Raw genomic sequence first — 24,249 nt, 5'->3', positions numbered from 1 at the left:
TACTGAAATCTTAATTTCTAACATATCAACATGAATTTATAAATACATGACTGTAGACAAAGTAATATTTACCATGAACAACACTACACCCAGAAGATACAATTTAAGATTTTTTATCTTTTTCTGCCTTTCTTCCTTTCTCTCTCTCTCTCTCTCACTCTTTCTCAGGATACATCATGTTCCATGAATATACTCTGGCGCCAGTAGTGCCCTCTTTCCATTACTGTAGCTCTATAGTTCTTTTTACATCCTGGTGGAGTACTTTTCTTTTATTACTTTTAAGGATTTTCTTTCCACTCTAGTGTGATGGCATTTTCTCCTCTCTTAGCTGTAAACCATGATTCTGTCCAGCAGGGATGTGCTGGGACTCCGTGTCACTGAGCTTGCTTCCTGCATAGTGGCCTGGAATGTTCTCTTGCAGAGCTACTGCTGCAACACCTCATGTCTCTGCACGTGTGGTCCCCAAGGCAGAAGGACGAGCAGCCCGAGTCCCCTCCCTTCCTCCTTTTCCAGCTGTCTGTTAGGATGGCAGAAACGAACCACCTGAGAGAGAGGCCAGAACAAGGATGGAGAGGGCATTTTTCTACATTCTACTATGAATACTGTAAACATGTGTCCAAACGCATTTATAAAAGTGAGGGTGAAAATCTCTGCATGCATGAACTCAGTTCTCCCATGAATTCACCATTCTTGTTTGACCAACTATCTACCCATCTGTGAATGCAAGTAAATCACAGATCTGGGTACACTTCCTGAGGGGAGGGCTGCCTAATAATAAAGAGGATGCCGAAGGAAACCTAAATTATAGATAAAGAACTCAAAATTTTTTAGTTTAAGTGTGTCCCGAATATTGCCTAGCACCCAGCACTGTTTTCCCCACTTAAATCTGGCAACCCTATGTGAGGCGGCCTTGTTACCTGAGAATGAACAGAAATCATCTAATAAATTGAATGCCCCCCCCACCATGAACACACACACACACAGACACTCATTTGACTTTGAGGAGAGTCTAATGTAGACCAACATAACTGATCCTATTTCTTTTACTAAAGCGGGTTCAGTGCTTAGCAGCTTTGCCGTCGGTACCTCAAAGTTTACTGACTGATGTGAAAGGAACCTGGTTCAGGGTGAGAATACAGAATCTGCATCATAGGACAAGCCCATGGCAGCAGTGTGAACACTGAACCCTGAGTTGCAGGGAAGTTCCCGGACTCAGGACCGCTCCCTGCACCAGGGAACATGGAGCTGCATCCATGGCTCTCCTGTCCCCTCCATGGGCTCAGGCTGTCCCTCCCTCTGTTCTGGGCTCTCAGGGCTCCTGGCTCCTCCTCTTCTGCAGATGGCCTGCTCTCAGCCTGCCCCAGGAGGCTCTCAGGAAATGGGCTAAGCAGAGAGGCAGGCTCCTCCCCAGGCCTCCCCCAGCCCCACCCCCTCTGGGTCATCAGCTGGGTGGTCTTCTAGGAGAGCCCCTCAGTCACTGCTGCCTGGGACAGCTGTGCAGAGCCTGGCTCTGACTCCCTCCTTGTGTCCTGGACTCCCTGTCTTTTGAGCAGGTCTGGAGTGTAGAGGGTGTCTGCCCCTCTTGTCATCCATCCCTTCCTTCTAAGGCCGGAGGAGGAAGCCATGCTGCGGGCTCTCGCCCTCCTTCTAGCTTTCCTGGCTCCTGGTAAGTGTGTTGCCTACATGCTCCTGGGATTTTTCTTTATTTTTGGGAAGGGAGGTCATACTGAGGGATTCCTATTAGCTCTTCCTCATTACTTTTTGTTGTTCCCATTGCAGCCACTCAGGTATCTTCCAACTTGGAAGGGACACAGATGTTGGTCACCAAGCAAGCTGGATCATCTGTTGTAATCACTTGTGATATTACACAAAGCAGCGACTACGTCCACTGGTACCGATACCAGGAGGGGATGGCCCCACGACGACTTCTCTACTACCAGTTCTCCAGCTCAAAGGTTGTGGTGGACCCAGGGATCAGTTCACAGAAGTACAATGCTTATCAAGGCACAGGGAGGACCTGTAAACTTTATATCAAATTTCTGGAAGAAAGCGATTCTGGTGTGTATTACTGTGCTGTCTGGGAGAGGCACAGTGATTCAGACTTCCCCTATCCTGCACTGAAAATTTTGCTTGTGGTTGCCAAGAGCAGCCTTGACACACAGGGTAGACCAGCCCCTGCCGCCCTGCCTGCCCTGACTTCACTGTGCTCTGAACATGAGAGACCCTGAGCTCTGCTCCCAGTCTTCACCATTATATTCCACTGGCCTCCCTGCTCCCCCATTGAACCATAGCACTTTTCTAAAGATGGATCTCCCATCTCCAGGCCTTAGACAAGCAGTCTGGCAGAAAGCATCTTCTTTCAGCTCTCCTAGGAGCTGGTAGCGTCCATTCAATCGGCTTCCTGGGACAGACAACGTCACCTAGATTTGATGTGTTTGGGGAGACATTTAGGAGAGCAATATGGGGAGTCTGGTGGTACCTAATCATTTATCCAATCATTTCCCAGAGAAAATGGCTGGGAAAGGAGCTCCTGCCTTACTCAGGAGAATGAGAAATGATGGAATGAAGTCTTTGAGCTTCATGAAGACCTCGAGCTGGTATCTGATTTATCTTTTGGACAAATTGATATTTCCCTCACCATTATCAACCATGGCACTGCTGATACAGTGAAAGTGTAGAAATAAAGTGATTGCTGTAGAGATGCTGATATTGTATTCTACTCACAGCTTCTTTTGAAGTTCAGCCTCAGCCAGAACTGCTCTGTCTTAAACAAATAAAGCCAAAGCTCCTTTCACCCCTCCCCCAACCTTGACACAGGCAGGTCATAAACTTGAATGAGTCGATCAGATTGTCTTTTCTCAATAATAAAATCAAAGGACACTTTGGGTGAACAATCAGGCAATGAATAGTATATATTTGAATTGAAACATCATAAACGAAAGTGTTGTGGCTGCCATATTGGTCCAGGTTTAAGGATATAAAATTAATACCGAAGTACAGAAATGCTGGATTCGCATGTGTGTGGTCCCTTATGTATTGGATTCTACAATGTTCTGCCAGATCTCTTAACCTTGACTCTAGCTTAGAGGTGAAGTTCCTAGAACAGTGTTTCTCAAACTATGGTCCATGGCCCACCTAACTCAGGACCACCTGGGATGTTTGAATAAGAGTACAGGTTCTGGCTATCACCCTATAAAATAAGTCAGAATTTTAGGGTGAAAGCAGAAATGTGTATTTTTTAATTCCCTCTGCACTGATTCTTATTCAGATTGATTTGTAAGAACTGCCATACCAGCGGGAAGAGATAGGGTGACCGGTCTCCCTCTCAAATGGGCCGGTTCTCAGCCTGACATAAGAATGCATTCTAGAAAGGTGTCCCTGGGCTTCCTCCCAACACACAAAGCCTTCCTCTCTTATCAAACCCTGGTTGCTGTTGCTCTAACAGGTCATCACATTTCTCCATAATTCCATCAGAGCCACAAGTGGAAACTCCAGTTCCTTCTCACTGCTGTGACCCTAGGCAAGAAGAATTGTCCACTGCATGAACCAGCTTTAACTTGCTCTACTGTATGATGAGCCATGCACTTCTACTATTTTGCAGATCTATGAAAGTTTATTCCTTACCTTGCAATATTCAGAAAGCTTGGCCCTTCCTTCAAGCATAAACATATTCTCATTTATATGTTTCTAACACTGTTAAGGTTTTGTTCTGCACATTTATTTCTTTGATCTGCTTTGAATTGAATTTTTGTGTATGAGAGTAAGGTAGGAATCTGAGTGTGGAGATCCAATTTCTCCTGCAAATTATTGATGAATCCGTTATTTCTCCCCCTGTTCTTCATTGCCACCCCTGTGATAACTAAGTTTGCAGAGGCTCACACGACCCTTCCTGCTCTCTCTCTTCCTTTCACTGCATGTGTCCACTTATAAGTGACAGTGTCTGTAAGGAAACAGCTGGAGGTGGAGTCACTGGGTATGCACAACTTTACACATTGGACCAAGTCCCTATTTTGTCTATTCCTGTGCCAGGAACACAAGATTCTACTTAGCATAGCTTTATAATAATTCCTGCATTTCATTAAGAAAGTTTTCTTGCTTTTGTGTCCCAAAATTTTGTTGGCTTTATTTTATGCATGAATAAACCCTCAATCTTGTACATTTATTTCTTTATAAAGTAATGTCACAAGAACTGTGGTAAAAATACATCATGTATATTACAAACATACACACACAAAAAAATTTAAATATATGTGATAAAAACAAATACAAATAGTGGTTCTAACACTCTCCTTCCACACACAATGTATTGTCTTATGCCCCCCACTTTAGAAACCACAGCACCACCAACACTAATGCCAATAACACCTTTCATTCTAAATTGTTCCTATTTCCTGGCTTACCATATATCCCTAAGACAAATCATACTTGATGTCTTCTTTGTTTCTCCAAACCAAATTCTCATAATCCTGTTATAGTACACCTTTGTTTCATTCTCTGGAGTCCTTCAGGGCTTATGAATGGACACTTGATGGTGTCTTTTCATGTTCTTTAAAAGGAAATACCACCAAACCTAATAATTCTTGGTCTTGCTCAGCTTTATAATTTATTTATTTTTTAAAATTTTTGTGAGGAAGATGGCCCTCACCTAACATCCATTGCCAATCTTCCTCTTTTGGCTTGACTAAGATTGCCACTGAGCTAACACCTGAGCCACTTTTCCTCTGTTTTGTGTATGGGACGATGCCCCAGCATGGCTTGATGAGCAGGGCTAGGTCCGCACCTGGGATGTGAACCTGTGAACCCTGGACTGCCAAAGTGCAGAGCGTGAACTTAACCACCACGCCAGTGGGCCGGCCCCACTGTTCAGCTTTTTAAACAGACCTTTGGGAGGAATGTCCAGGGAGCCCGACTTTCGTCATCTCTGGACAGAGAGTATGAGTGGGGCCTCAAGGAGTTTCATTATCTTCACTGGTTATAAACTGAGGTTAACGTTGTGAAAGGGCCTGGCCCCTGCCTGACATGTCCTGGGTACTCTGGATGATGCTGTCGAATTTGAAATGACAGGTTCACTCCATGAAAGGCGCACATGAAAGGAGGGAGCAGGCGTTCTGATCCTGCCTCAGCTGCTCATGGTCCTGTAGCATTGAAGGAGTCATCTGTGTTTGGGAGCTGGTTTGTCATCTTTAAAAATGAGAAACAAGGAGACTTCTGGTAAGAAGTATTCCTCTTTCATTTTGAGTGTCTAATCTTTCTGTGATTCCTAGCAAACCTATGACTTGGTTTTAAAAATGTGGTTACCAACTGTAATAAACGACAATTTATTTTTAAAAACATAAGTATTTACTCCACACACAGTGTTATAAAGATATAAATTGGAGATAGAAGAAAGAAAATCATATCTACCATCCTTATCAAAATATGTCAATGGCTTTCTTCTTTTTGGTTTCCCAGGCTTGTCCATTTCACTAGTAATTTTCCCCACGTGTATATCTAATTGATTCCACGTGGTCTGAGACTCTTCTCAGCAGGGGCTGCAGGCTGCCCTGGAGAAGAGTGCAGACATGCTGCCACTCTTCCAAACATTAATTCTCACAGTCCTTAGAGCTTGTAAGTTGTTTTCTTCCCAATTCCTTTGGCAGATATTGGCTAATTTTGTAATTTTTTAAAAAATATGTTTTTCTCAATACTTTCCTCATTCACTTGTTTTTTCACTGTGTGTTTATGGTCTAGGTCATTTAGGGAAACCTCAACTTTCCAGTAATAAATGCTTGTCAAAAATATCCCACATAGGATGTGTGGTATCTCATGTAACAATTTCTACGATGCCCATATACTGGTATCAGGAAAGCCCTGGTCAAGCCCTGCTGCCCCTGCAGCACGTTTCACCTGACAACACTGTCAGGATGGAGTCAGGCATTCTGATGGGCAAATTTGAGGTAGATGAGATACCTGAACCTTCTGCGTCTACCCTCACCACTCACAGTGGAGGGAAAGAAGACTCAGCCACCTACTATTGTGCCTTCTGGAAGGTGCACAGCGGCAGACGTTAGAGCCACGTCAGTCAGTAAATGTTCAGTGGTTCTCCTTTCGCTATTATGACATGGGAAAGCACAGTGACCACCTGTATGCGTTTTTGAAGTTTTCTAGATAAACGTTCATGTGGGTGACTTTGTATGGAGTTGCCAAATTCCTTATTTCATCCAAGAGGAATCTTTGCATGAGTAGGTGCAAATGATCAGCCTCGTCTTTTCAGGAATCTACCTTCTTGCCAACTGGCTTTCCCACGGCACCCACGTTTATTCATCTGGGTCAACTTCCCTGACTCTATTTTGTTTTCTGCCAAGATATGTATGCCACGTAATTTCTGTGATTCCTCTTTTACTAGTCAATTTGCATTGCATTACTTTGTTCTGATCCACTTTGCTTTAAGAAAACTGGATAGTAGTGATTAAGTTCAGCATGCTCTGCTTTGGTGGCTTGGGTTTGGTTCCCAGGCACGCACCTATACTACTTGGCAGAGGCCATGCATTGATGGTGACCCACATACAAAACAGGGAAAGATTGGCACAGATGTTAGCTTAGGGCATATCTTCCTCAACAAAAAGAGGAAGATTGGTGACAGAAGTTAGCTCAGGGTGAATCTTCCTCAGCAAAAAAACAAATACAAAAATAAACTGGATATTAGGTTAAACACTATTCATTTTCCTAGAGGCTAAAATGTCACAAACACAGCATGATCTAACCACAAGCAGGGCTGACTGCTATGATAATATATCAGATACATGCCCTGGAGTGGGGATATTTCATTTTGTGAAAAGTTTATAAACACTGCTACTTAATGAGTCTGAATCAAAGTCTACTTTGGGTTGGAGTTTGAGGAGTAGCTCATTTTCTGGCTTAAGGTTCCATTCATCCAACAGTAAGCATTTGACTGACTACTGTGAGCCAGGCACTGTGCTCAGCAGACATTGCAAATCTCACCTGATCTGTCAAGGCTGCAGGTTGCTCCTGCAGAGCCCCCTTCTCCTGCTGCGCTGCCATTATCTGGCTACACATATGGTCAAGCAAAGTGGTTAGGACCCAGGCCTCTGGTACAGAGAGCTCCAGGTCTGACCTGGGCTCTGACACTGACCAGCTGTGTGTCAGGCTGATAGCTTCTCTGGCCCCTCTCCTCACCTATAAAGCAGAGGTCCTGTAGTTATCTTGTGGGTTGTTGTGAGGGTTCCTGAGATGATGCACACTAAGGGCTTGGTCCAGCACATGGCACACTGTGAGAGCTCAGTAATGTTAGCTGATAAAAAACAAACAAACAGGGGGCTGGCCCTGTGGCCTAGTGGTTGAGTTCGCTCCCTCCACTTCTTTGGTCCTGGTTTTCATCAGTTCAGATCCTGGGCGCGGACATGGTGCTGCTCATCAGGCCCTGCTGAGGTGGTGTCCCGCATAGTACAACCAGAGGCGCTCACAACTAGAATAACGACTATGTACTGGGGAGCTCTGGGAAGAAAGAAAAAAAAAAAAGAAGATTGGCAACAACAGTTGTTAGCTCAGGTGCCAATCTTTATAAAACAAACAAACAAACAAACAAGCAAAACAGCAACAGGCATATATACACATATATGAACACACACACATACACCCCCCCACACACCTTTGTATACCAGGGCTTAGCACCACATCTGTCGTAGTGTGGCTGACTATTACGGTTCAGTCAAAGAGTGATTAGCTAGACATGAAGAGACTCTCATGAGTAGTCATCCCAAATCAATTTAAATCTAGGTTTTCAACCATGGTTCTATAGTCCCCTTGACTTCCACACATTGGGGAGGACAGTGGCCTTGGGCTTAGAGCAAACCACCCCTACTGGGGGAAAAACAAGTCCATATTTGGAGTCACTTCCTCCTCCTGCCCTTCTCCTTGAGGCTGAGGTAGCTTCCCCAAGGACATTTTGACCACCCCCTCCAAAGGCAAACCAGCCAGAGGAAACCAGCCCTGTCCTAAGTGAACATTTGCCAATTCAATGGGGAGTTAAATTGCTGATTCACAGAAACACTGAAAGCATCTACTAGAATGTACAGCACTGAATATAGTGGGGACTCAGGCAATGTCTGGTGAACTGAGATGAATATGTTGATTATTATTGTGGTGCTCACGTTACGAAGTGGGTGGGGGATTTGTGTACTTGGATGCCTGAAAGATCCTGATGATTTTGGCTCAATTTATTTGTCTTCAGACCAGAAGTGGGTGAGACACAATGACTCTGAGTAATAGAAGCAACATTATAGTATCTAATGAATGCTGCAGAAAATCCAAGAAATTCTTCAGAATCTCTATTTTCACCCAACTCCCCACACATCCTAGTACTGTTAGAGAGTGATATCTGTAACCCAGAACTCATCTTGTAAAATCACAATTCAAACAATCGCGAGGCGCCCCTGAAATCCGTGTTGACTGTGTTGTCTTGGAGGCTCTTTTTATTTACCCCCGAGGATGGGTTCAGAAGAAAGGACACAACTCTGCAGTGGTCATCTCTGGACATTGGGGTCCTGGATGATTTTTTCCATGTAATTTCTGTAGTCCTTAAATTATCTAGTAGAAAACATTTGTGACTTTTGTACTTTATTTTAAAATTTATTTTGAAAAAGAGTTCATGTTTCATAACGTTAAATTATCTCAGCATATTATTGAGCACTTAGAGACCACATGTGAAATTTGGTGATTAGAAAGGCCTGTCATGGGCTCTGTCTTGACGACTTTTTTCCCCTTTTCTCTAACAACTTTTGCCTCCTTTACAAAACAAAACCTGTTTTCTGTCCTGATTTCTATTGATTACGTTTGCCAAGTTAGAGACAATATTTATGCTTGGGGTGCTCAGGAAGGTTTATTGGGCATAAAAATCTCTTTTTCCCTAAATTGTACAGATACAAAGTATTACAGATAGTGATAAAACTATTCAGTATTTTTTTTGCCATTTACTGAGATTTATCATATTTATTTTTCATTATTTTATTGAATTCACATTGGTTAGTAATATTGTGTAAATTTCAGATATACATCATTATATTTCGGTTTTTGCATAGACTGCATCGTTTTCACCCACAAACTCCTAGTTTCCGTCCATCACTATGCACGGTGCACTATGCACTAGGCTCAGTATATGTGCCCCTTTACCCCTTTTGGCCTCCTTTCAATGCCTTCCCCTCTGGTTACTACCAGATCCTCTCCAATACTTGTTATTTGTTGTCTTGGTAATCATCACAATCTGATGGTATGATGATATCTCATTCTACTTTTGATTTGACTTCCCTAATAATTAGTGACGTTGAACATCTTTTCACGTTCCTGTTGGACATCCATATATATTGTTTGGAAAAATATTTGCTCATGCCTTCTGCCCATCTTTTGATCAGGTTGTTCATTTCTTTGTTGTTTTTGAGTTGCATGAATTCTTTATATATTTTGGAAATGCACAAGTTATCTGATATACTCTTTGTAAATATCTTCTCCCAGTTGTTGGGCTGTCTTTTTACTCTGTTGATGGTTTCTTTTGCCATGCAGAAGCTTTTTAGTTTGATGTAGTCCCCTTTGTTTATGTTTTCTTTGGCTTCCCTTGCCTGAGGAGACATCGTGTTAAAAAGATACTGCTAAGACTGATCTCAAAGAGTGTACTGCCTATGTTTCTTCTAGGGGTTTTATGGTTTCAGGCCTTACATTCAAGTCTTTAATCCATTTTGAGTTAATTTTTGTCTATGGTGTAAGATAATGGCCTACTTTCATTCCTTTGCATGTGGTTGTCTAGTTTTCTCAACACCATTTATTGAAGTGATTTTCCATTGTGTGTTCTTGGCTCTTTTGCCAAAGATTAACTGTCCATAGATGTGTGGTTTCATTTCTGGGCTCTCAATTCTGTTCTGTTGATCTGTGAGTCTGTTTTTCTGCTAGTACCAAGCTGCTTTGATTACTATAGGTTTGTAGTATATTTTGAATTCAGGGAGCCTGATACTTATAGCTTTGTTCTTTTTTCCCAGGGTTGCTTTAGCTATTCAGGGTCTTTTGGTTTTTCCATTTAATTTTTAGAATTCTTGTTCTATTTCCTTGAAAAAAGTCATTGGGATTCTGATTGGGACTGCATGGAATTTGTAGATTGCTTTAGGTAATATGGACATTTTAAGTATGTTAATTCTGCCAAGAACAAACCTGGTACAAGAGAAAGAACGGCCAAGGATCCTAAGAGAAGATTGTGTCCCATATCTTAACCTCATCAATGTCACATAGTTCAGGTTACTTCCGTGGTAAAATAAATAGAGAAAGGTATATGGGTTGGAAGTCTTCACTTTCCAGCCTATTAGACTGCAGTAAATCATAGAGACACTGGGGTGGTTTAACCGCCTTCTCACTTTGAAAGGAGTCTGAGGAAGACGGTCAGACCACGTCTTCCTGTTTCTGGGCTCCCTTTTAAGCTGTCAGGCTAACGGCATTGGAGCCACAGTGAACTGAAATGCCTCAGAATTATCTATGAGTCCTAATTAAAGCTTGGCTGAAGCTGTGTGCATACTTAGCAGAGACCCAAAAGAGACCGCGCTAGCCAAACACTCCTGGTCAATTCTGAGGCTGTGAGCGTTTACAGAAGAGACGTGAAACAACTCAGCAAAACATACAAGCTGGGGAAGACTCAAAATGGCCTGAAATGTGAATGTGCTCCCCAATTCATACAGATATCCATTTGGCAGATGATGGGAGTCTTAATCAAAGTGCTTGAGCACAACCTCCACGCAATCACTGGCCACCACTAAGCTATGTAGACACAGGGGTGACTCCTACGAAGTTAGTCTAAAAATAGGTGAATTAAATAGACCAAAAAAAAAAAAAGAATTCAGAAGAGACTTCAGCAGCACACCTCATGGGGGACATAATTTCACAGACTTCAGCAATTTCCTAAGAAAACAAACAGCAAAATCAGCAAGCTTACGGAGGAAAAATCAGATTCTAGAGTTGCTACCATATGTTTTCCACAAAATGTTTTGCAGTAAAAAATTAGAAGGCAGGCAAAGAATTACAAAAGTGTGTCTATTCTCAGGTGAAAAACAAAACAAAACCCACAATTCAATACAAACTGTCTCTGAGTGTGTTTCAGATATTTTATTTTGCAAAGACTTCAAAACAGCTATAATAAAGATCTTCAAAGAAATATAGAAAACCATGGTAAAAGAATTATGAGCAAGTATGACAACAACAAATCAACAAACAGAGATGCTGAAGAAGGAGACAAATTAAAAAATGAACGGATTAAGAAAAATAAAATCTAGAGTAGAAAAACATAACAACTGAAGTGAAATATTCCCTAGAGGGGGTTGAGAAATTCTTCAAGTTGGCAGAAGATGGAATCTGTAAACTTGAGGACAGAGCAATAGAAGTTATCCCATCTGAATTGCAGAGAATAAAAAGTGAAGAAAAACTGAACAGAGCCCAGAGACCTATGAGATAACACCAAGCATACCATCATACATGTAATGAGACTTCCAGAAAAATGAGGAGGGAGAAGAAAAAGAATCCAGAAAAATGTTTGAAGAAATTGCCTAAATGTCCCCCAATACCCAAATTTGTTGAGAAATATTAATCTACACATTTAATAAGCTACAGAAATACTGATGAAAAAATATCCAGAGAGATCCACATGTAGACACATCATGGGAAACCTGCTGAAAACCAAGGAATGCACGAAAACACAACACTTCAAAATTTCTAAGATGTCACGGAATGCCTAGGGAGAGATCTATGGCTTTAAATGCCTGTATCAGAAAAGAAAAAGGATACAAATCAATAATGAAATAAAGAGCAAGCTAAGCCCAGCCCAAGTAGAATAAAGGAACTAATAAAGATTGGAATGGAAATTATTGAAATGGAAAACAGAAAAGAAGAGATAAACATAAGTGAAAACAAAAGTTACTTCCTTGAAAATATCAACAAATTTGACAAACCTCAAGCTAGAATTACCAAGAAGAAATGAGAGAAGACACAAATGACCAAATTAAGAAAAAAGGGAAGAACATCACTACCAATCTTACATAAATTTAAAAGGATTATAAGAGAATAGCGTAAATAATTTATGACAACAAACTAGATAACTTAGGGAAAAAATGGATGAATTCCTAGAAAGATCCAAATTAAGAAACTGGATTCAAGAATAAATAAAAAATCTGAATAGACCTATATATGATAAGAAAACCAATTAAATAATTAAAAATCTTCCCACCAAGAAAATCCCTAGCCCACCTGGTTTTCTTGGAGAATGTATCAAACATTTAAAGAAGGAATAATATTGATCCTTCACAAAAAGGATTCATCCAGAACACAGAGGAGTAGGGAACGCTTCCCAATGTGTTTGATGAGACCAGAATTACTCTGATATCAAGCCAAAGACATAATAAGAAATCTAGGGACTAACAGGTACAAAAACTTTGAGCATAGGTAGAAAAATCCTCTAGAAATTATTAGTAAATTGAATTTAAAAACATACATGATGGATTATGAACATGACTAAGTGTGATTTATCCTAGATGCAAAGAGTTGATTTCACATCCAAAAATTAATTAATGTCATAACCATATTAACGGGATATAGGAAAAAAACTACAAGATCATCTAAATACATACATAAAGTGTTTGTAAATTTCAATGTGCATTCATGATAAAAACTATCAACACATTAGGGATAAAATGGAAATTCCTCAACCTGGTAGAGGGCATCTGTGAAAACCGACAGCTACCATCACACTTCATGTTGAAAGACTGAGTGCTTTTCCCCACAGACCAGGAAGAAGACAAGGACGTCTGCTCTTGCCACTTCTATTCAACATTGTATTGGAGGATCTAGAGAATGCAACAAGAAAAAAACAAAACTAAAGACACCCAGAAGATTGAAAAGGAAAAATGAAACGGTCTTTATCCACAAATGACATGATCCAGTATGTAGAAAAGTCCACGCAACCCACACACAAAAGACCAAAAGCAGAAATAGTAAATGAGTTTAGCAAGGTTACAAGATACGGATATTCAATATACAAAATGCCAATTGTATTTCTAGATATGAGCAACGAACAATTTGAAAATGGAAGTAAAAGAGCCATTACATTCACAATAGGGCCAAAAGGAATAAAACACTTGGAAATTAATTTAACAAAAGAAGAGCAGGACTTGTATGCTGACAACTATAAAAAATGCAGGGAAAATGAAAGCACATCTGAATAAATGCAGAGAGAGTCCATGTTCATGAATTAGAAGATTCACTATTGTCATGACGGCAATTCTTCCCAAAATGATCTATAAATTCAATGCAGCAGGCTCTTGGGACAAAAATTAGAAAGTTCATTAAAAAATTTGCATGAAAACACAAAGAACCTAGAATAGCCAAAATAATTTGACAAAGAACAAAGATGGAGGACTGTTATGATCACCCTGCCAAAGCAGCGAGGGGAGGGAGCCCCCAAATGAGATTCGGATGTTGATACTGTTGATGCCACACACACCAGAGGGTCTGACAAGGTTCATTACTTACAGAACTGAGGTCTCGGGGGACAGCAGGGCAGGGCTTTCAAGCAAGGCCTTACAGAACCTGATTTCAAAGTTACATAAAAAGAAAATCACAGTCATCAAGCCAGTGTGGTCCTGAGACAAGGAGAGCACACAGGTCAACGGAGAGAACTGAGAGTCTAGACGTAAATCCTTATATTTACAGTCAACTGGATTTTAACTTAAAATCAACCACATTGACAGATGAGATCATCAGAATGTTAAAACGTTTCACCTGCTCAGGTCACTTAAGCAGTAACTAATACAGCCTGGATTCAAACCGAAGTGCAAGAAATTCCAAAACCCATGTCACCATCCATTCAAGATATACATAATTCAATATTTATACATAGAATTTCTTTTTAAACTAGAAAGTGTAAGGACTATGAAGAAAATTTCAAAAAGAGTGCAGAAACCCAAGAGTAACTCTCACCTGCCAGTAAGCAAAGAGCTGAAGATATTCTTGAAGAGCATCTCCCCTCAGCTCAAGGTATCGGATTACATGATTGGCTGCCCAGGGAGCTGGGATCCCAGGCTGAGCGCGTGACTGGACCATTCACAGGGAAAGGAACTCTGGAAGGCTGGCACCACGTGGAGTGGATCAGAACCTGGAGTTCCCTGAAGACCGCACACACCTGGCAGCCGCAGAGCCCGTGGGAAGAGCAGGCAGGATGCGAAGCTTTGGTTGAGGCTTCTGGGCTACACTCAGCTTCCCTGGAAACTGTGCCTGCCCAGCCCTGCCCCAGCACTGGCAGGAGATGCTGCTGCTGTCTGGGAAGCTGCAGGGCGGCACAGAGCAGCACAGGGCCCAGAGACAGGAACTGGGCCCCTTTGTCCACCTAGTGTGGCTTCCTCTCTCCTCCACTGTCAACTCCTACTTTAGTCCCATGTGATGAGGAATGATTTACATTGGAGTCACTGGTTCCCATCCATGTCCCAGCCCAGACTGACTGTATGAAAATGTTGTTCACTGACAGCTTCTTTTAATCTTCCATGGAAAGAACACACACTATATAATTCAGTTTCACTGACACTCTTATAAGAAGTTTCCAAAACAGACAAGTGGTATTTTATCCCATCAGTATGTATTAAATACCCAGGCTTTTGTCCAAATGCTCTTGATAAAGAGGTATGTGCCTCGATGAAGCTCATTACAAACACTTATTGACCTGCTTCACTGTGGTCACAAAAGGGTATGGACAGGACAGACACCCATTCAGAGGTCAGGAAATCACAGGAAATGCTAATAATTCATGATAAATAGACTATTTCCCATATTGCGGCTAGGTGACACCTCATGGCCAGGTCAAACAGGAATGTAAGCAATAGTCTGTATGCTATCCCCTTCTCCCTGAGGCTACGATGTTTTGACAGCTCTTCTATCATCACCATAATAATTCTGTCTCTATATGTGACAGGTGCAATTATCGGAAGCAGAAGAAGGAAAGTTACATTTGTGAGCTTGGACTCGTTCTCCCATCATAGAGAGCTGACCAGACACATGCCGCAGGCCCCCCAGGGGACCAGAGAAGAGGAAGAGATAAAAAGAAAGGGAGAGAAGGAGGAGAGAGGTCAATATGAGAGAGGGAGAGGAATCTACAGAGACACTAATAGCATAGTAATTAGTAATAGAAACACAGTGAGAGACGGATACGGAGCAGAGTAGGAACAAGAGAAAAAGAGAATGACTGAGAGTGGCATACAGAGATAAAAAGAGTTAGTGAGAGAGAGAACTATACACAGAGAAGGGCAGATCTGTGTAACAAAGAGAGAGCAATAATAACAGAGAAACAGAGAAATAAAAAGACAGGGAGAGTGACAGAGACAGAGGGGTAGAGAAATGGAAATAGAAAGATGTCGAGAGGGAGGGAAGATGGATATAGAGAAAAAAAGAACAGAGACTAGAGAGAGACTTTGATATGAATACAGTGACAGAGAGAGAGAAAGAGTGGGGTAGACATTCAGAGACAGAGAGAGAGAAATAGGGAAAGACAGTAAGAGAGAATCGGAGATAGAGGGAGAGAGAGAGAACGACAGGGATATAGAGATAAAGGCTATATGTGGGCACATCGAGTGTGATAGAAATAGGAAGCTTCAGATAGATGCCCAGAAACAGAGGTAGATATTGATAGAGAGAGAGAAAGTTAGAGATATATGCATATTATACACGTTATTACAGATCGTATATTTATATATTGTTAGAAATTGTTTATATTCAAATGCATATATTTATGTTTTATATATTATATAAATTTCTAACTTTCTTTTTCTCTTTCTGTATAGTATATTTCTATTAACCTATATCTACCTGTATTTCTCTCTCTTAAGAAGAAAGATCTGGTCACCAACTTTCAATTATTTGGCCATGAAAACCCTGTGCATGGCAGTGGAGTGTTGTCTGATAGAGCGCAGGAGGATGAGCGGAGGGAGCCAAAAGACCAGGTAGGGTCCTGCTCTGCTGTCACAGGGTTGCTGGGAGTTGGAATTGGCTCAGTGGTACTAACAACAAAGTTCTCTCTCTTTCTCTGCTTACCTATCTATCTATCTATAATCTGTCTATGACTTGTCTATTATTTATGTATCTATCATCTATCGATCTATCTATCTGTCTTCTATTTATCTGTCTATCCATCCATTTCTATCCTATTTCATAGTAATGTGTATAACAAACACACCAAAACATAGTGGGTTATAACAACAATCATTTATTAATTCTCACAAAGCCGTTCCATTGATCAGCTGGCTGTTCTGCTCTTCCGGGCCAGGCTCCGCTGATCATAGTTGGACTTGGTCCCATGTTGGTCAGCTGATGGGTTGGCTGGGCACTGGTGGGTCAAGGTTGCCTCGGCTCAAATGAATCACCTTTGTTCCACGTGGTAGTTCATCCTCCAGCAGGCCAGACTGGACGTGTTCTTACAACAATGTTGGGATCCAAGAGAGCTAGCAGAAGTTCATTAGGCCTCTTAAGGCCTAGATTCAGAACTGTATCCCCATAATTTCCTCCATATTCAAAAATGGGAAAATAGCCTGCACCTCTTGATGGAGGAGCTGTGAATTCACATTGCAACCAGTGAGCCCCAGCCTGGAAAATTTGCCGTGAGCACATTTGACCCAGTGTCCCTCATTGAACGCAACTATAACCCCTGGCTCTGAGGACTCTGAGCATGGAGAGAATCCTGGGGGCTTTTGTCCTGTCTTTATCCTCTCGCTGATTGGCTCTGAAGGCAGACACAGTTGCAGGAAATGCACAGCAGAGCAAGAATGCTAAAGCCCCACTTGTCTGGCCAGAGGGAAGGAAAGGGGATTCCTGTGAATTAGAAAGTGTTGTAGAGATTGCAGAGAGGAGAGAGTTTAACAAAGAAATCTTGCACAATGGTGTTTGACAAACTGGGTTTACCCCTGGCTGCACAGTCATAGATATGACCCTAAACAGCCTACCATAGGCTTTGCAAACTCATCTGGGAGTAAACCATGGCCCAGGTCCTAGACTGGCCACTGGGTGGTGCTCACACAGGACAGATCTGAGTAGCACTGCATAAGCTTGAAAACTACTCTGATTGGAACTGCCCACCAAAAGCAGGCAGACACTTGCAACCTGTAACTGGGTCAATTGCCTGCAAACAAAACACTTAGAATCCACCGTAGTATGTACACACTGCCTAGAGCCCCTAACATAACTTTCAAAATATGCAGGATACAATCCAAAATTATTCATTATGTGGAGAACCAGGAAAATCTCAAATCTCACAACAGCAAAACCATTAACAGATGCCAATCCTGAAATGTCACTGATGTTGGAATAAGGGAGAATTTCAAGTAGTTATCATGACCATGGGAGGAAACAGAAAGAGAGGTAGAGATAGAGAATGTAACATAGATAAGAGAGATGCAAATGGATAAATAGAAAAAGAAAGAGAGATAGTAGAAATGGGCAGAGAGAGAGACATATAGAGAGATAAGGAGAGAGGTAGCAAGAAAGAAGAGAGAGGAAGAGAAGTAGAGAAGGAGGAAGAGACAGAGCTGGAAAGGGACACAGAGAGAAAAGCAGAGAGGGGTGGGAACAATAAGAAACAGAGAAAAAGAAAGAGTATGGACCTAGAGATGGAGAGAGGGAGGGATATGAAGAGTGATGGAGACAGCAAGGCGGAGACAGAGACATAGAATGGTGGAGAGAGAGCCAGTGCAGGAGGCAGAGCTGCACAGCCATTTATGGTGGTCGTCTAGTCCAGGACATCGTTAGGGTTGCAGGATGGCAATTTCCCAAGTTTAACATGTCTCCTGCATTTGTTGGTTGTAACACTCCCATAAAGAAGAACTTTCATTCATAAGCTCTGTGGTATCCTGAAGTACAGTTTGTCCAGAAAAGGCAAGGGAAATATTTGATTCCTTTTATTTCCATTTTCAGAATAATGAGATGGTGCCTTAGCAACTTCCACAGGTGACACACTAATTTTGCGTTTCATCAATGAGCCTGTGTGTTTTTATACATTATGTCTTTAACATGCTTGTGTAGGTGTTGGTCTTGTGGTGCTCATGTTGTCCTCTCTGGGGCCAGTGAGAGACTCTGAGAGTTGATTCCTGTGTCCTGTGTCATGACCTCAGTTGTCTCTTGTGGCTTCTTTGCTTTCAGGCAAATGAGACGTCATGGACCTCGTCCATCTCCTTCCCATTCCTGGATTCAGCCATTTCATAATTGAACCCTAGTCTCTTAGGGAGAAATGGTATTTGATGCTACAATACAGGTGCTGAGAGAGCTCATTACTGCTGCATGGTTACTACTTTCTAGTGTTTTCTGTAGATAGCTAAGAAATAAGTATTTTATTGAAAAAAAGGATTCAAATTATAGATCACAGGGTTTTTACTAAAATTTCCATTTTTTTAATTTAAAGATTGTCTCTAAGCTAACATCTGTCGCCAATTTGTCTTTCTTTTTCTTCTTCTCCACAAATCCCCCCAGTACATAGTTGTATATTCTAGTTTTAGGTCCTTCTGGTTGTGCCATGTGGGATGCTGCCTCAACATGGCTTGATGAGCCATGCTAGATCCGTGCCCAGGAACCAAACCGGTGAAACTCTGGGTGTCTGAAGTAGAGTGTGCAACTTAACCACCAGGCCATGGGGCTGGTCCCTCAAAATTTGTATATATGCCTTTTTCCCTTATACTGAAATCCTAATTTCCAATAGAATCAACATAAATTTAAAAATATATACATATAAACATTATATAATTACCTCTAACAACATTAGGCCCAGATTGTTGTTTACGATTTTCTCTCTGTTTCTTCTCTCTCTTGCCTTTTCTTTCTCTTTCTCTCCCTCATCCTCTCTCTCTCTCTCTCTCTGTCTGTGTCTCTCTCTCTCTCTCAGGGTACATTCTGTTCCATGAATATATTCTGCTGCCAATAGTGCCCTCTTTTCATTACTCTAGCTCTATATTTTTTACATTCTGGTGGAGTACTTTTCTTTGATTAGTTTTTAAAGACTTTTCTTTCTGCTTTAGTGTGACAGCATTTTCTCATTTCTTAGCTGTAAACCATGATTCTGTCCAGCAAGGATGTGCTGGGACTCCGCAGCACTGAGCTGCTTCCTGCATAGTGACCTGGAACGTTCTCTTGCAGAGCTGCCGCTGTGACATCTCATGTCCCTGCACGTGTGGTCCCTGAGGCAGAAGGAAGAGCAGCCCAAGTCCCCTCCCCTCCTCCTTTCCCAGCTGTCTGTTAGGATGGCAGAAATGAACCACATGAGAGAGAGGCCAGAACAATGATGGAGGGGGCAGTTTTCTACATTATACTACGAATACTGTAAACATTTGTCCAAAAACATTTATAAAAGCGAGGGGTGAAAATCTGCACATACCACTCAGTTCTCCCATGAATTGACTATTTTTGTTTGATCGCCTATCTACCCATCCGTGAATCCAAGTAAATCGCAGATATAGGCACACTTCCTGAGGGGAGGGCTGTCTAAGAAAACACAGGATGCCCAAGGAAATGTGAACAGCAGATAAACAACAGATACTTTTTTGGTTCAGGTGTGTCCCAAATAATGCCTAGCACTCTGCACATATATATATATATTTCTTTTACGAAATCTGGCAACCCTATGTGAGGCGGCCATTTTACTTGAGGATAAACAGAAATGGCCCCACATATTGACTTCACACACATGCACACACACATGCACAGGCACACACAAACACACAGACACAGGGGCACATACATACACAGACTCTCATAGACATCCATTTGAATTTGAAGAGACTCAAATGATGACGAACATAACTAATCTCATTTCTTTTACTGAAGCAGGTTCAGTGCTTGTCAGCTTTGCTGTGGGTGCCTCACAGTTTACTGACAGATGTGAGAGGAAGGTGGTTTAGGGCGAGAATACAGAAGCTTCATCACAGGACAAGCCCATGGCGGCAGCATGAACACTGAACCCTGAGTTGCAGGGAGGTCCACCCACTCAGGACCACTCTCTGCACCAGGGGACATGGAGCTGCATCCATGGCTCTCCTGCCCCCTCCATTGGCTCGGGCTGTCCCTCCCTCTGCTCTGGGCTCTCAGGGGTCCTGGCTCCTCCTCTTCTGCAGAGGGCCTGCTCTCAGCCTGCCCCAGGAGGCTCTCAGGAAATGGGCTGAGCAGAGAGGCAGGGCTCCTCCCCAGGCCTCCCCCAGCCCCACCCCCTCTGGGTCATCAGCTGGGTGGTCTTCTAGGAGAGCCCCTCAGTCACTGTCTGCCTGTGACAGCTGTGTAGAGCCCGGCTCTGACTCCATCCTTGTGTCCTGGGCTCCCTGTCTTTGGAGCAGGACTGGAGTGTGAGAGGGTGGCTGCCCCTCGTGTCATCTGTCCCTTTCCTTCTAAGGCCCGAGGAGGAAGCCATGCTGTGGGCTCTCGCCCTCCTTCTAGCTTTCCTGGCTCCTGGTAAGTGTGCTGCCTCCTTGCTCCTGGGATTTTTCTTTATTTTGGGAACTGGAGGCTATCCTAAGGAATTCCTCACCTAACTCACCATCACCCTGCCCTCTCCCTTTCTCTCTCCCCTGAGTCTCCATTGCCCTCAGTCTCTCAATCTCCCTCTGTCTCTCCTTCCCTGTTTCCTGCTCACTCGGCCTTTCTCTCACTCTCTTGCTCTCATTTTCCATCTCCCTCTGTCTCTCCTTCTGCCTCTGTCTCTCCCTCTGCCTCTGTCTCTCCCTCTGCCTCTCCATCTCCCTCTGTCTCTCCATCTCCCTCTGTCTCTCCATCTCCCTCTCTCTCTCCATCTCCCTCTGCCTCTCCATCTCCCTCTGTCTCTTCATCTCCCTCTGTCTCTCCTTCTGCCTCTGTCTCTCCCTCTCCCTCTGTCTCTCCTTCTGTCTCTCCATCTCCCTCTGTCTCTCCATCTCCCTCTGTCTCTCCATCTCCCTCTGTCTCTCCTTCTGCCTCTGTCTCTCCTTCTGTCTCTCCATCTCCCTCTGCCTCTCCATCTCCCTCTGTCTCTCCTTCTGCCTCTGTCTCTCCCTCTGCCTCTCCATCTCCCTCTGTCTCTCCCTCTCCCTCTGTCTCTCCTTCTCCCTCTGTCTCTCCCTCTGCCTCTCCCTCCCCCTCTCTCTCTGTCTCTGTCTGTCTGTCTCTCTCTCAGGGTACATTCTGGTCCGTGAATATATGCTGGAGCCAATAGTAACCTCTTTTCATTACTGTAGCTGTATATATTTTACAGTCTAGTGGAGTATTTTTCTTTTGTTACTTTTTAAAGAATTTTCTTTCCACTCTAGTGTGATGGCATTTTCTCCTCTCTTTGCTTTAAACCAAGAGACTGTCCAGCAGGGATGTCCTGGCACTCCGCGGCACTGAGCTCCTTCCTGCATAGTGACCTGGAATGTTCTCTTGCAGAGCTGCTGCTGCAACACCTCTTGTCCCTGAACGTGTGGTCCCCGAGGCAGAAGGAAGAACAGCCCGAGTCCCCTCCCTTCCTTTTTTCCCAGTTGTCTGTTAGGACGGCAGAAATGAACCACCTGAGAGAGAGGCCAGAACAATGATGGAGGGGGCATTTTTCTACATTCTCTCGTGAGTACTATAAACATGTGTCCAAAGACATTTATAAAAGCGAGGGGTGAAAATCTGCACACACCACTCAGTTCTCCCATGAATTCACTATTCTTCTTTGATCACCTATCTCCCCATCTGTGAATCCAAGTAAATCGCAGATATGGGTTCACTCCAGAGAGGAGGGCTGCCTAAAAAAACACAGGATGCCCAAGGACACCTGGATTGCAGATAAACAGTAAAAACTTTTTTGGTTTGTGTGTGCCCCAAATATTGGATAGCACTCGGCATCTTTTTTTGTTACTAAACCTGCTAACTCTATGTGAGATGGCCTTTTTCCTTGAGGATGAAGAGAAATCATCTAAAAAATTGGCTTGCCACACACACACACGCACACACACACACACACACACAAACACACACAGACATATACACCCACATCTATCTGACTTTGAGGAGATTCAAATGTTCATTAACGTAACTCATCCTAATTCTTTTACTAAAGCAGGTTCAGTGCTTAGCATCTTTGCTGTGGGTGCCTGACAGTTTACTGACCGATGTGAAAGGAAGGTGGTTCAGGGTGAGAATACAGAAGTTGCATTGCAGGACAAGCCCATGGCAGCAGCATGAACACTGAACCCTGAGTTGCAAGAAAGTCCCCCGACTCAGGACCGCTCCCTGCACCATGGGACATGGAGCTGCATCCATGGCTCTCCTGTCCCCTCCATCAGTTCAGGCTGTCCCTCCCTCTGCTCTGGGCTCTCAGGGGTCCTGGCTCCTCCTCTTCTGCAGAGGGTCTGCTCTCAGCCTGCCCCAGGAGGCTCTCAGGAAATGGGCTGAGCAGAGAGGCAGGGCTCCTCCCCAGGCCTCCCCCAGCCCCACCCCCTCTGGGTCATCAGCTGGGTGGTCTTCTAGGAGAGCCCTCAGTCACTGCAGTGATTCAGATCTCCCCTATCCTGCACTGAAAGTTTTGCTTGTAGCTGCCAAGAGCAGCCTTGACACACAGGGTAGACCAGCCCCCGCTTCATTTCCTACTCTGACTTCACTGTGCTCTGAACAAAGAGAGACCTGGAATTCAATGCCCAAACTCACCCTTATATTCCACTGGCCTCCTCCCCCACGAGCCATAGCATGTTCCTAACTATGTATCTCCTATCTCCAGGCCTTAGGCAAGCAATCTGGCAGACAGCATTTTCTTTCAGCTCTCGCAGGAGCTGGTGGAGTCCATTCAGTCTGCTTCCTGGGACAGACAAGGTCACCTAGAGTTTATCTGTTCAAGGATCCATTTGGGAAAATATCTGGCCACACTCTCAGTTGAGCAAGAATTGCAGAATATGGTTCAGAGAGACTGAAGACGAGACCCAGAGGTGGCATACAACATACAGAGATAGTCTAGGACTTATGTATGGGGAGTGTCCATGGGCAGCTGTCTGGACAGGTTTGTGCACCCCTTCCTGTGGGCAGAGATGGGTTTGCTTATATAGGTAGAGGACAAAGGCTATGGTTTTGCCAAGAGGGACTGTCCTTGGTATGAGCAGCGTTCCCAGGAGCAGCAGTTCACGTGAGAGAACTGTGTTCCTTTAAGACGTGATGTTCTTTAAGTGAGATAAGTTAAAATCCAGGTTGGCCAGGCCCTGAATCATTGCGACTCCCAGAGGGCTGAAGCTCCGCTCAGTAGAGGCCAGAAGGACTCAGGGCTCTTTAAGGTCTGGCAGTTTATTGATGAGCATGCAAGACCCTCCAGGGAGCAATATGGTAAGACTAGTGGTACCAAATCATTTATCCAATCATTACTCAGAGACAATGGCTGGGAAAGGAGCTCCTATGTTACTCAGGATAATGAGAAATGATGGAATGAAAACTTTGGACTTGATGAAGACCTCAAGCTGGTATCCGATTTTTCTCTTGGACAAACTGATATTTCCCTCACCATAACCAACCATGGCACTGTTGAGACTGTGAAAGTGCGGGAATAAAGTGATTGATGTAGAGATGCCAACTCTTGTGTTCTACTCACGCTTTCTTTTGTTCAGCCACTGCCAGAACTGCTCTGTCTTAAACAAGTCAAGCCCAAGCTCATTTCACCCCTCCCCCTAATATTGATATAGCCAAGTCATAAACTGGAATGAATCTTAACAGATTATTTTTTTCTCAAGCATTAAAATTAAGGGACACTTAGGGTGACAATCAGACAATACTTAGTATGCATTTGAACTGAAAAGTCATAGGGAATTGCTGTGGCTGCCATATTGGTCCAGGTTTAGGGAGGTTAAGCTAATACTGAAGTACAGACATGCCAAATGCACACGTGTGTGGTCTCTTGTGTATGGGATCCTCCTAACCTTGACTCTATCTTAGAGTTTAAGCTCCTAAAAGTCTTTCTCAAACTGTGGTTCATGGAACACTTGCATCAGAAGCACCTGGGACGTTTTAAGATGAGTGCAGGTTCTGGGTAACATCCAACTCAATCAATCAGAATCTTAGAATGAAGGCTCAAAATGTTTATTTTTCAATGACCTCCACACTGATTCTTATCCAGATTGATTTGTAAGAATTGCTGTTCTAGCAATAACAGATAGGCTGGCTTGTCTCCCTCTGAAATGGCCCAGTCCTGTGCCTGCCACAAGAATGCATTCTAGGAAGGTGCTCATGGGCTTCCTC

The 24,249-nt window shown here is 43.2% G+C and overlaps 1 protein-coding gene across 1 annotated transcript in view; it reads left to right on the top strand.

Annotated features, from left to right (window-relative positions):
* Positions 1-1,373: 1,373 nt before the first annotated feature.
* Positions 1,374-24,249, top strand: part of LOC103540610 (uncharacterized) — a 90,926-nt gene continuing 68,050 nt past the window's right edge. The window contains exons 1-2 of the mRNA XM_070615432.1: positions 1,374-1,666; positions 1,780-2,091. Coding sequence (XP_070471533.1) covers positions 1,624-1,666; positions 1,780-2,091 — 355 coding nt within the window. The 5' untranslated portion in view covers positions 1,374-1,623. The remainder of the gene's footprint in view (positions 1,667-1,779; positions 2,092-24,249) is intronic.

The sequence above is a fragment of the Equus przewalskii genome, chromosome 4 (genome assembly GCF_037783145.1).
Source record: "Equus przewalskii isolate Varuska chromosome 4, EquPr2, whole genome shotgun sequence".
NCBI lineage: Eukaryota > Metazoa > Chordata > Mammalia > Perissodactyla > Equidae > Equus > Equus przewalskii.
This window is presented reverse-complemented; position numbering and strand designations above follow the sequence as displayed.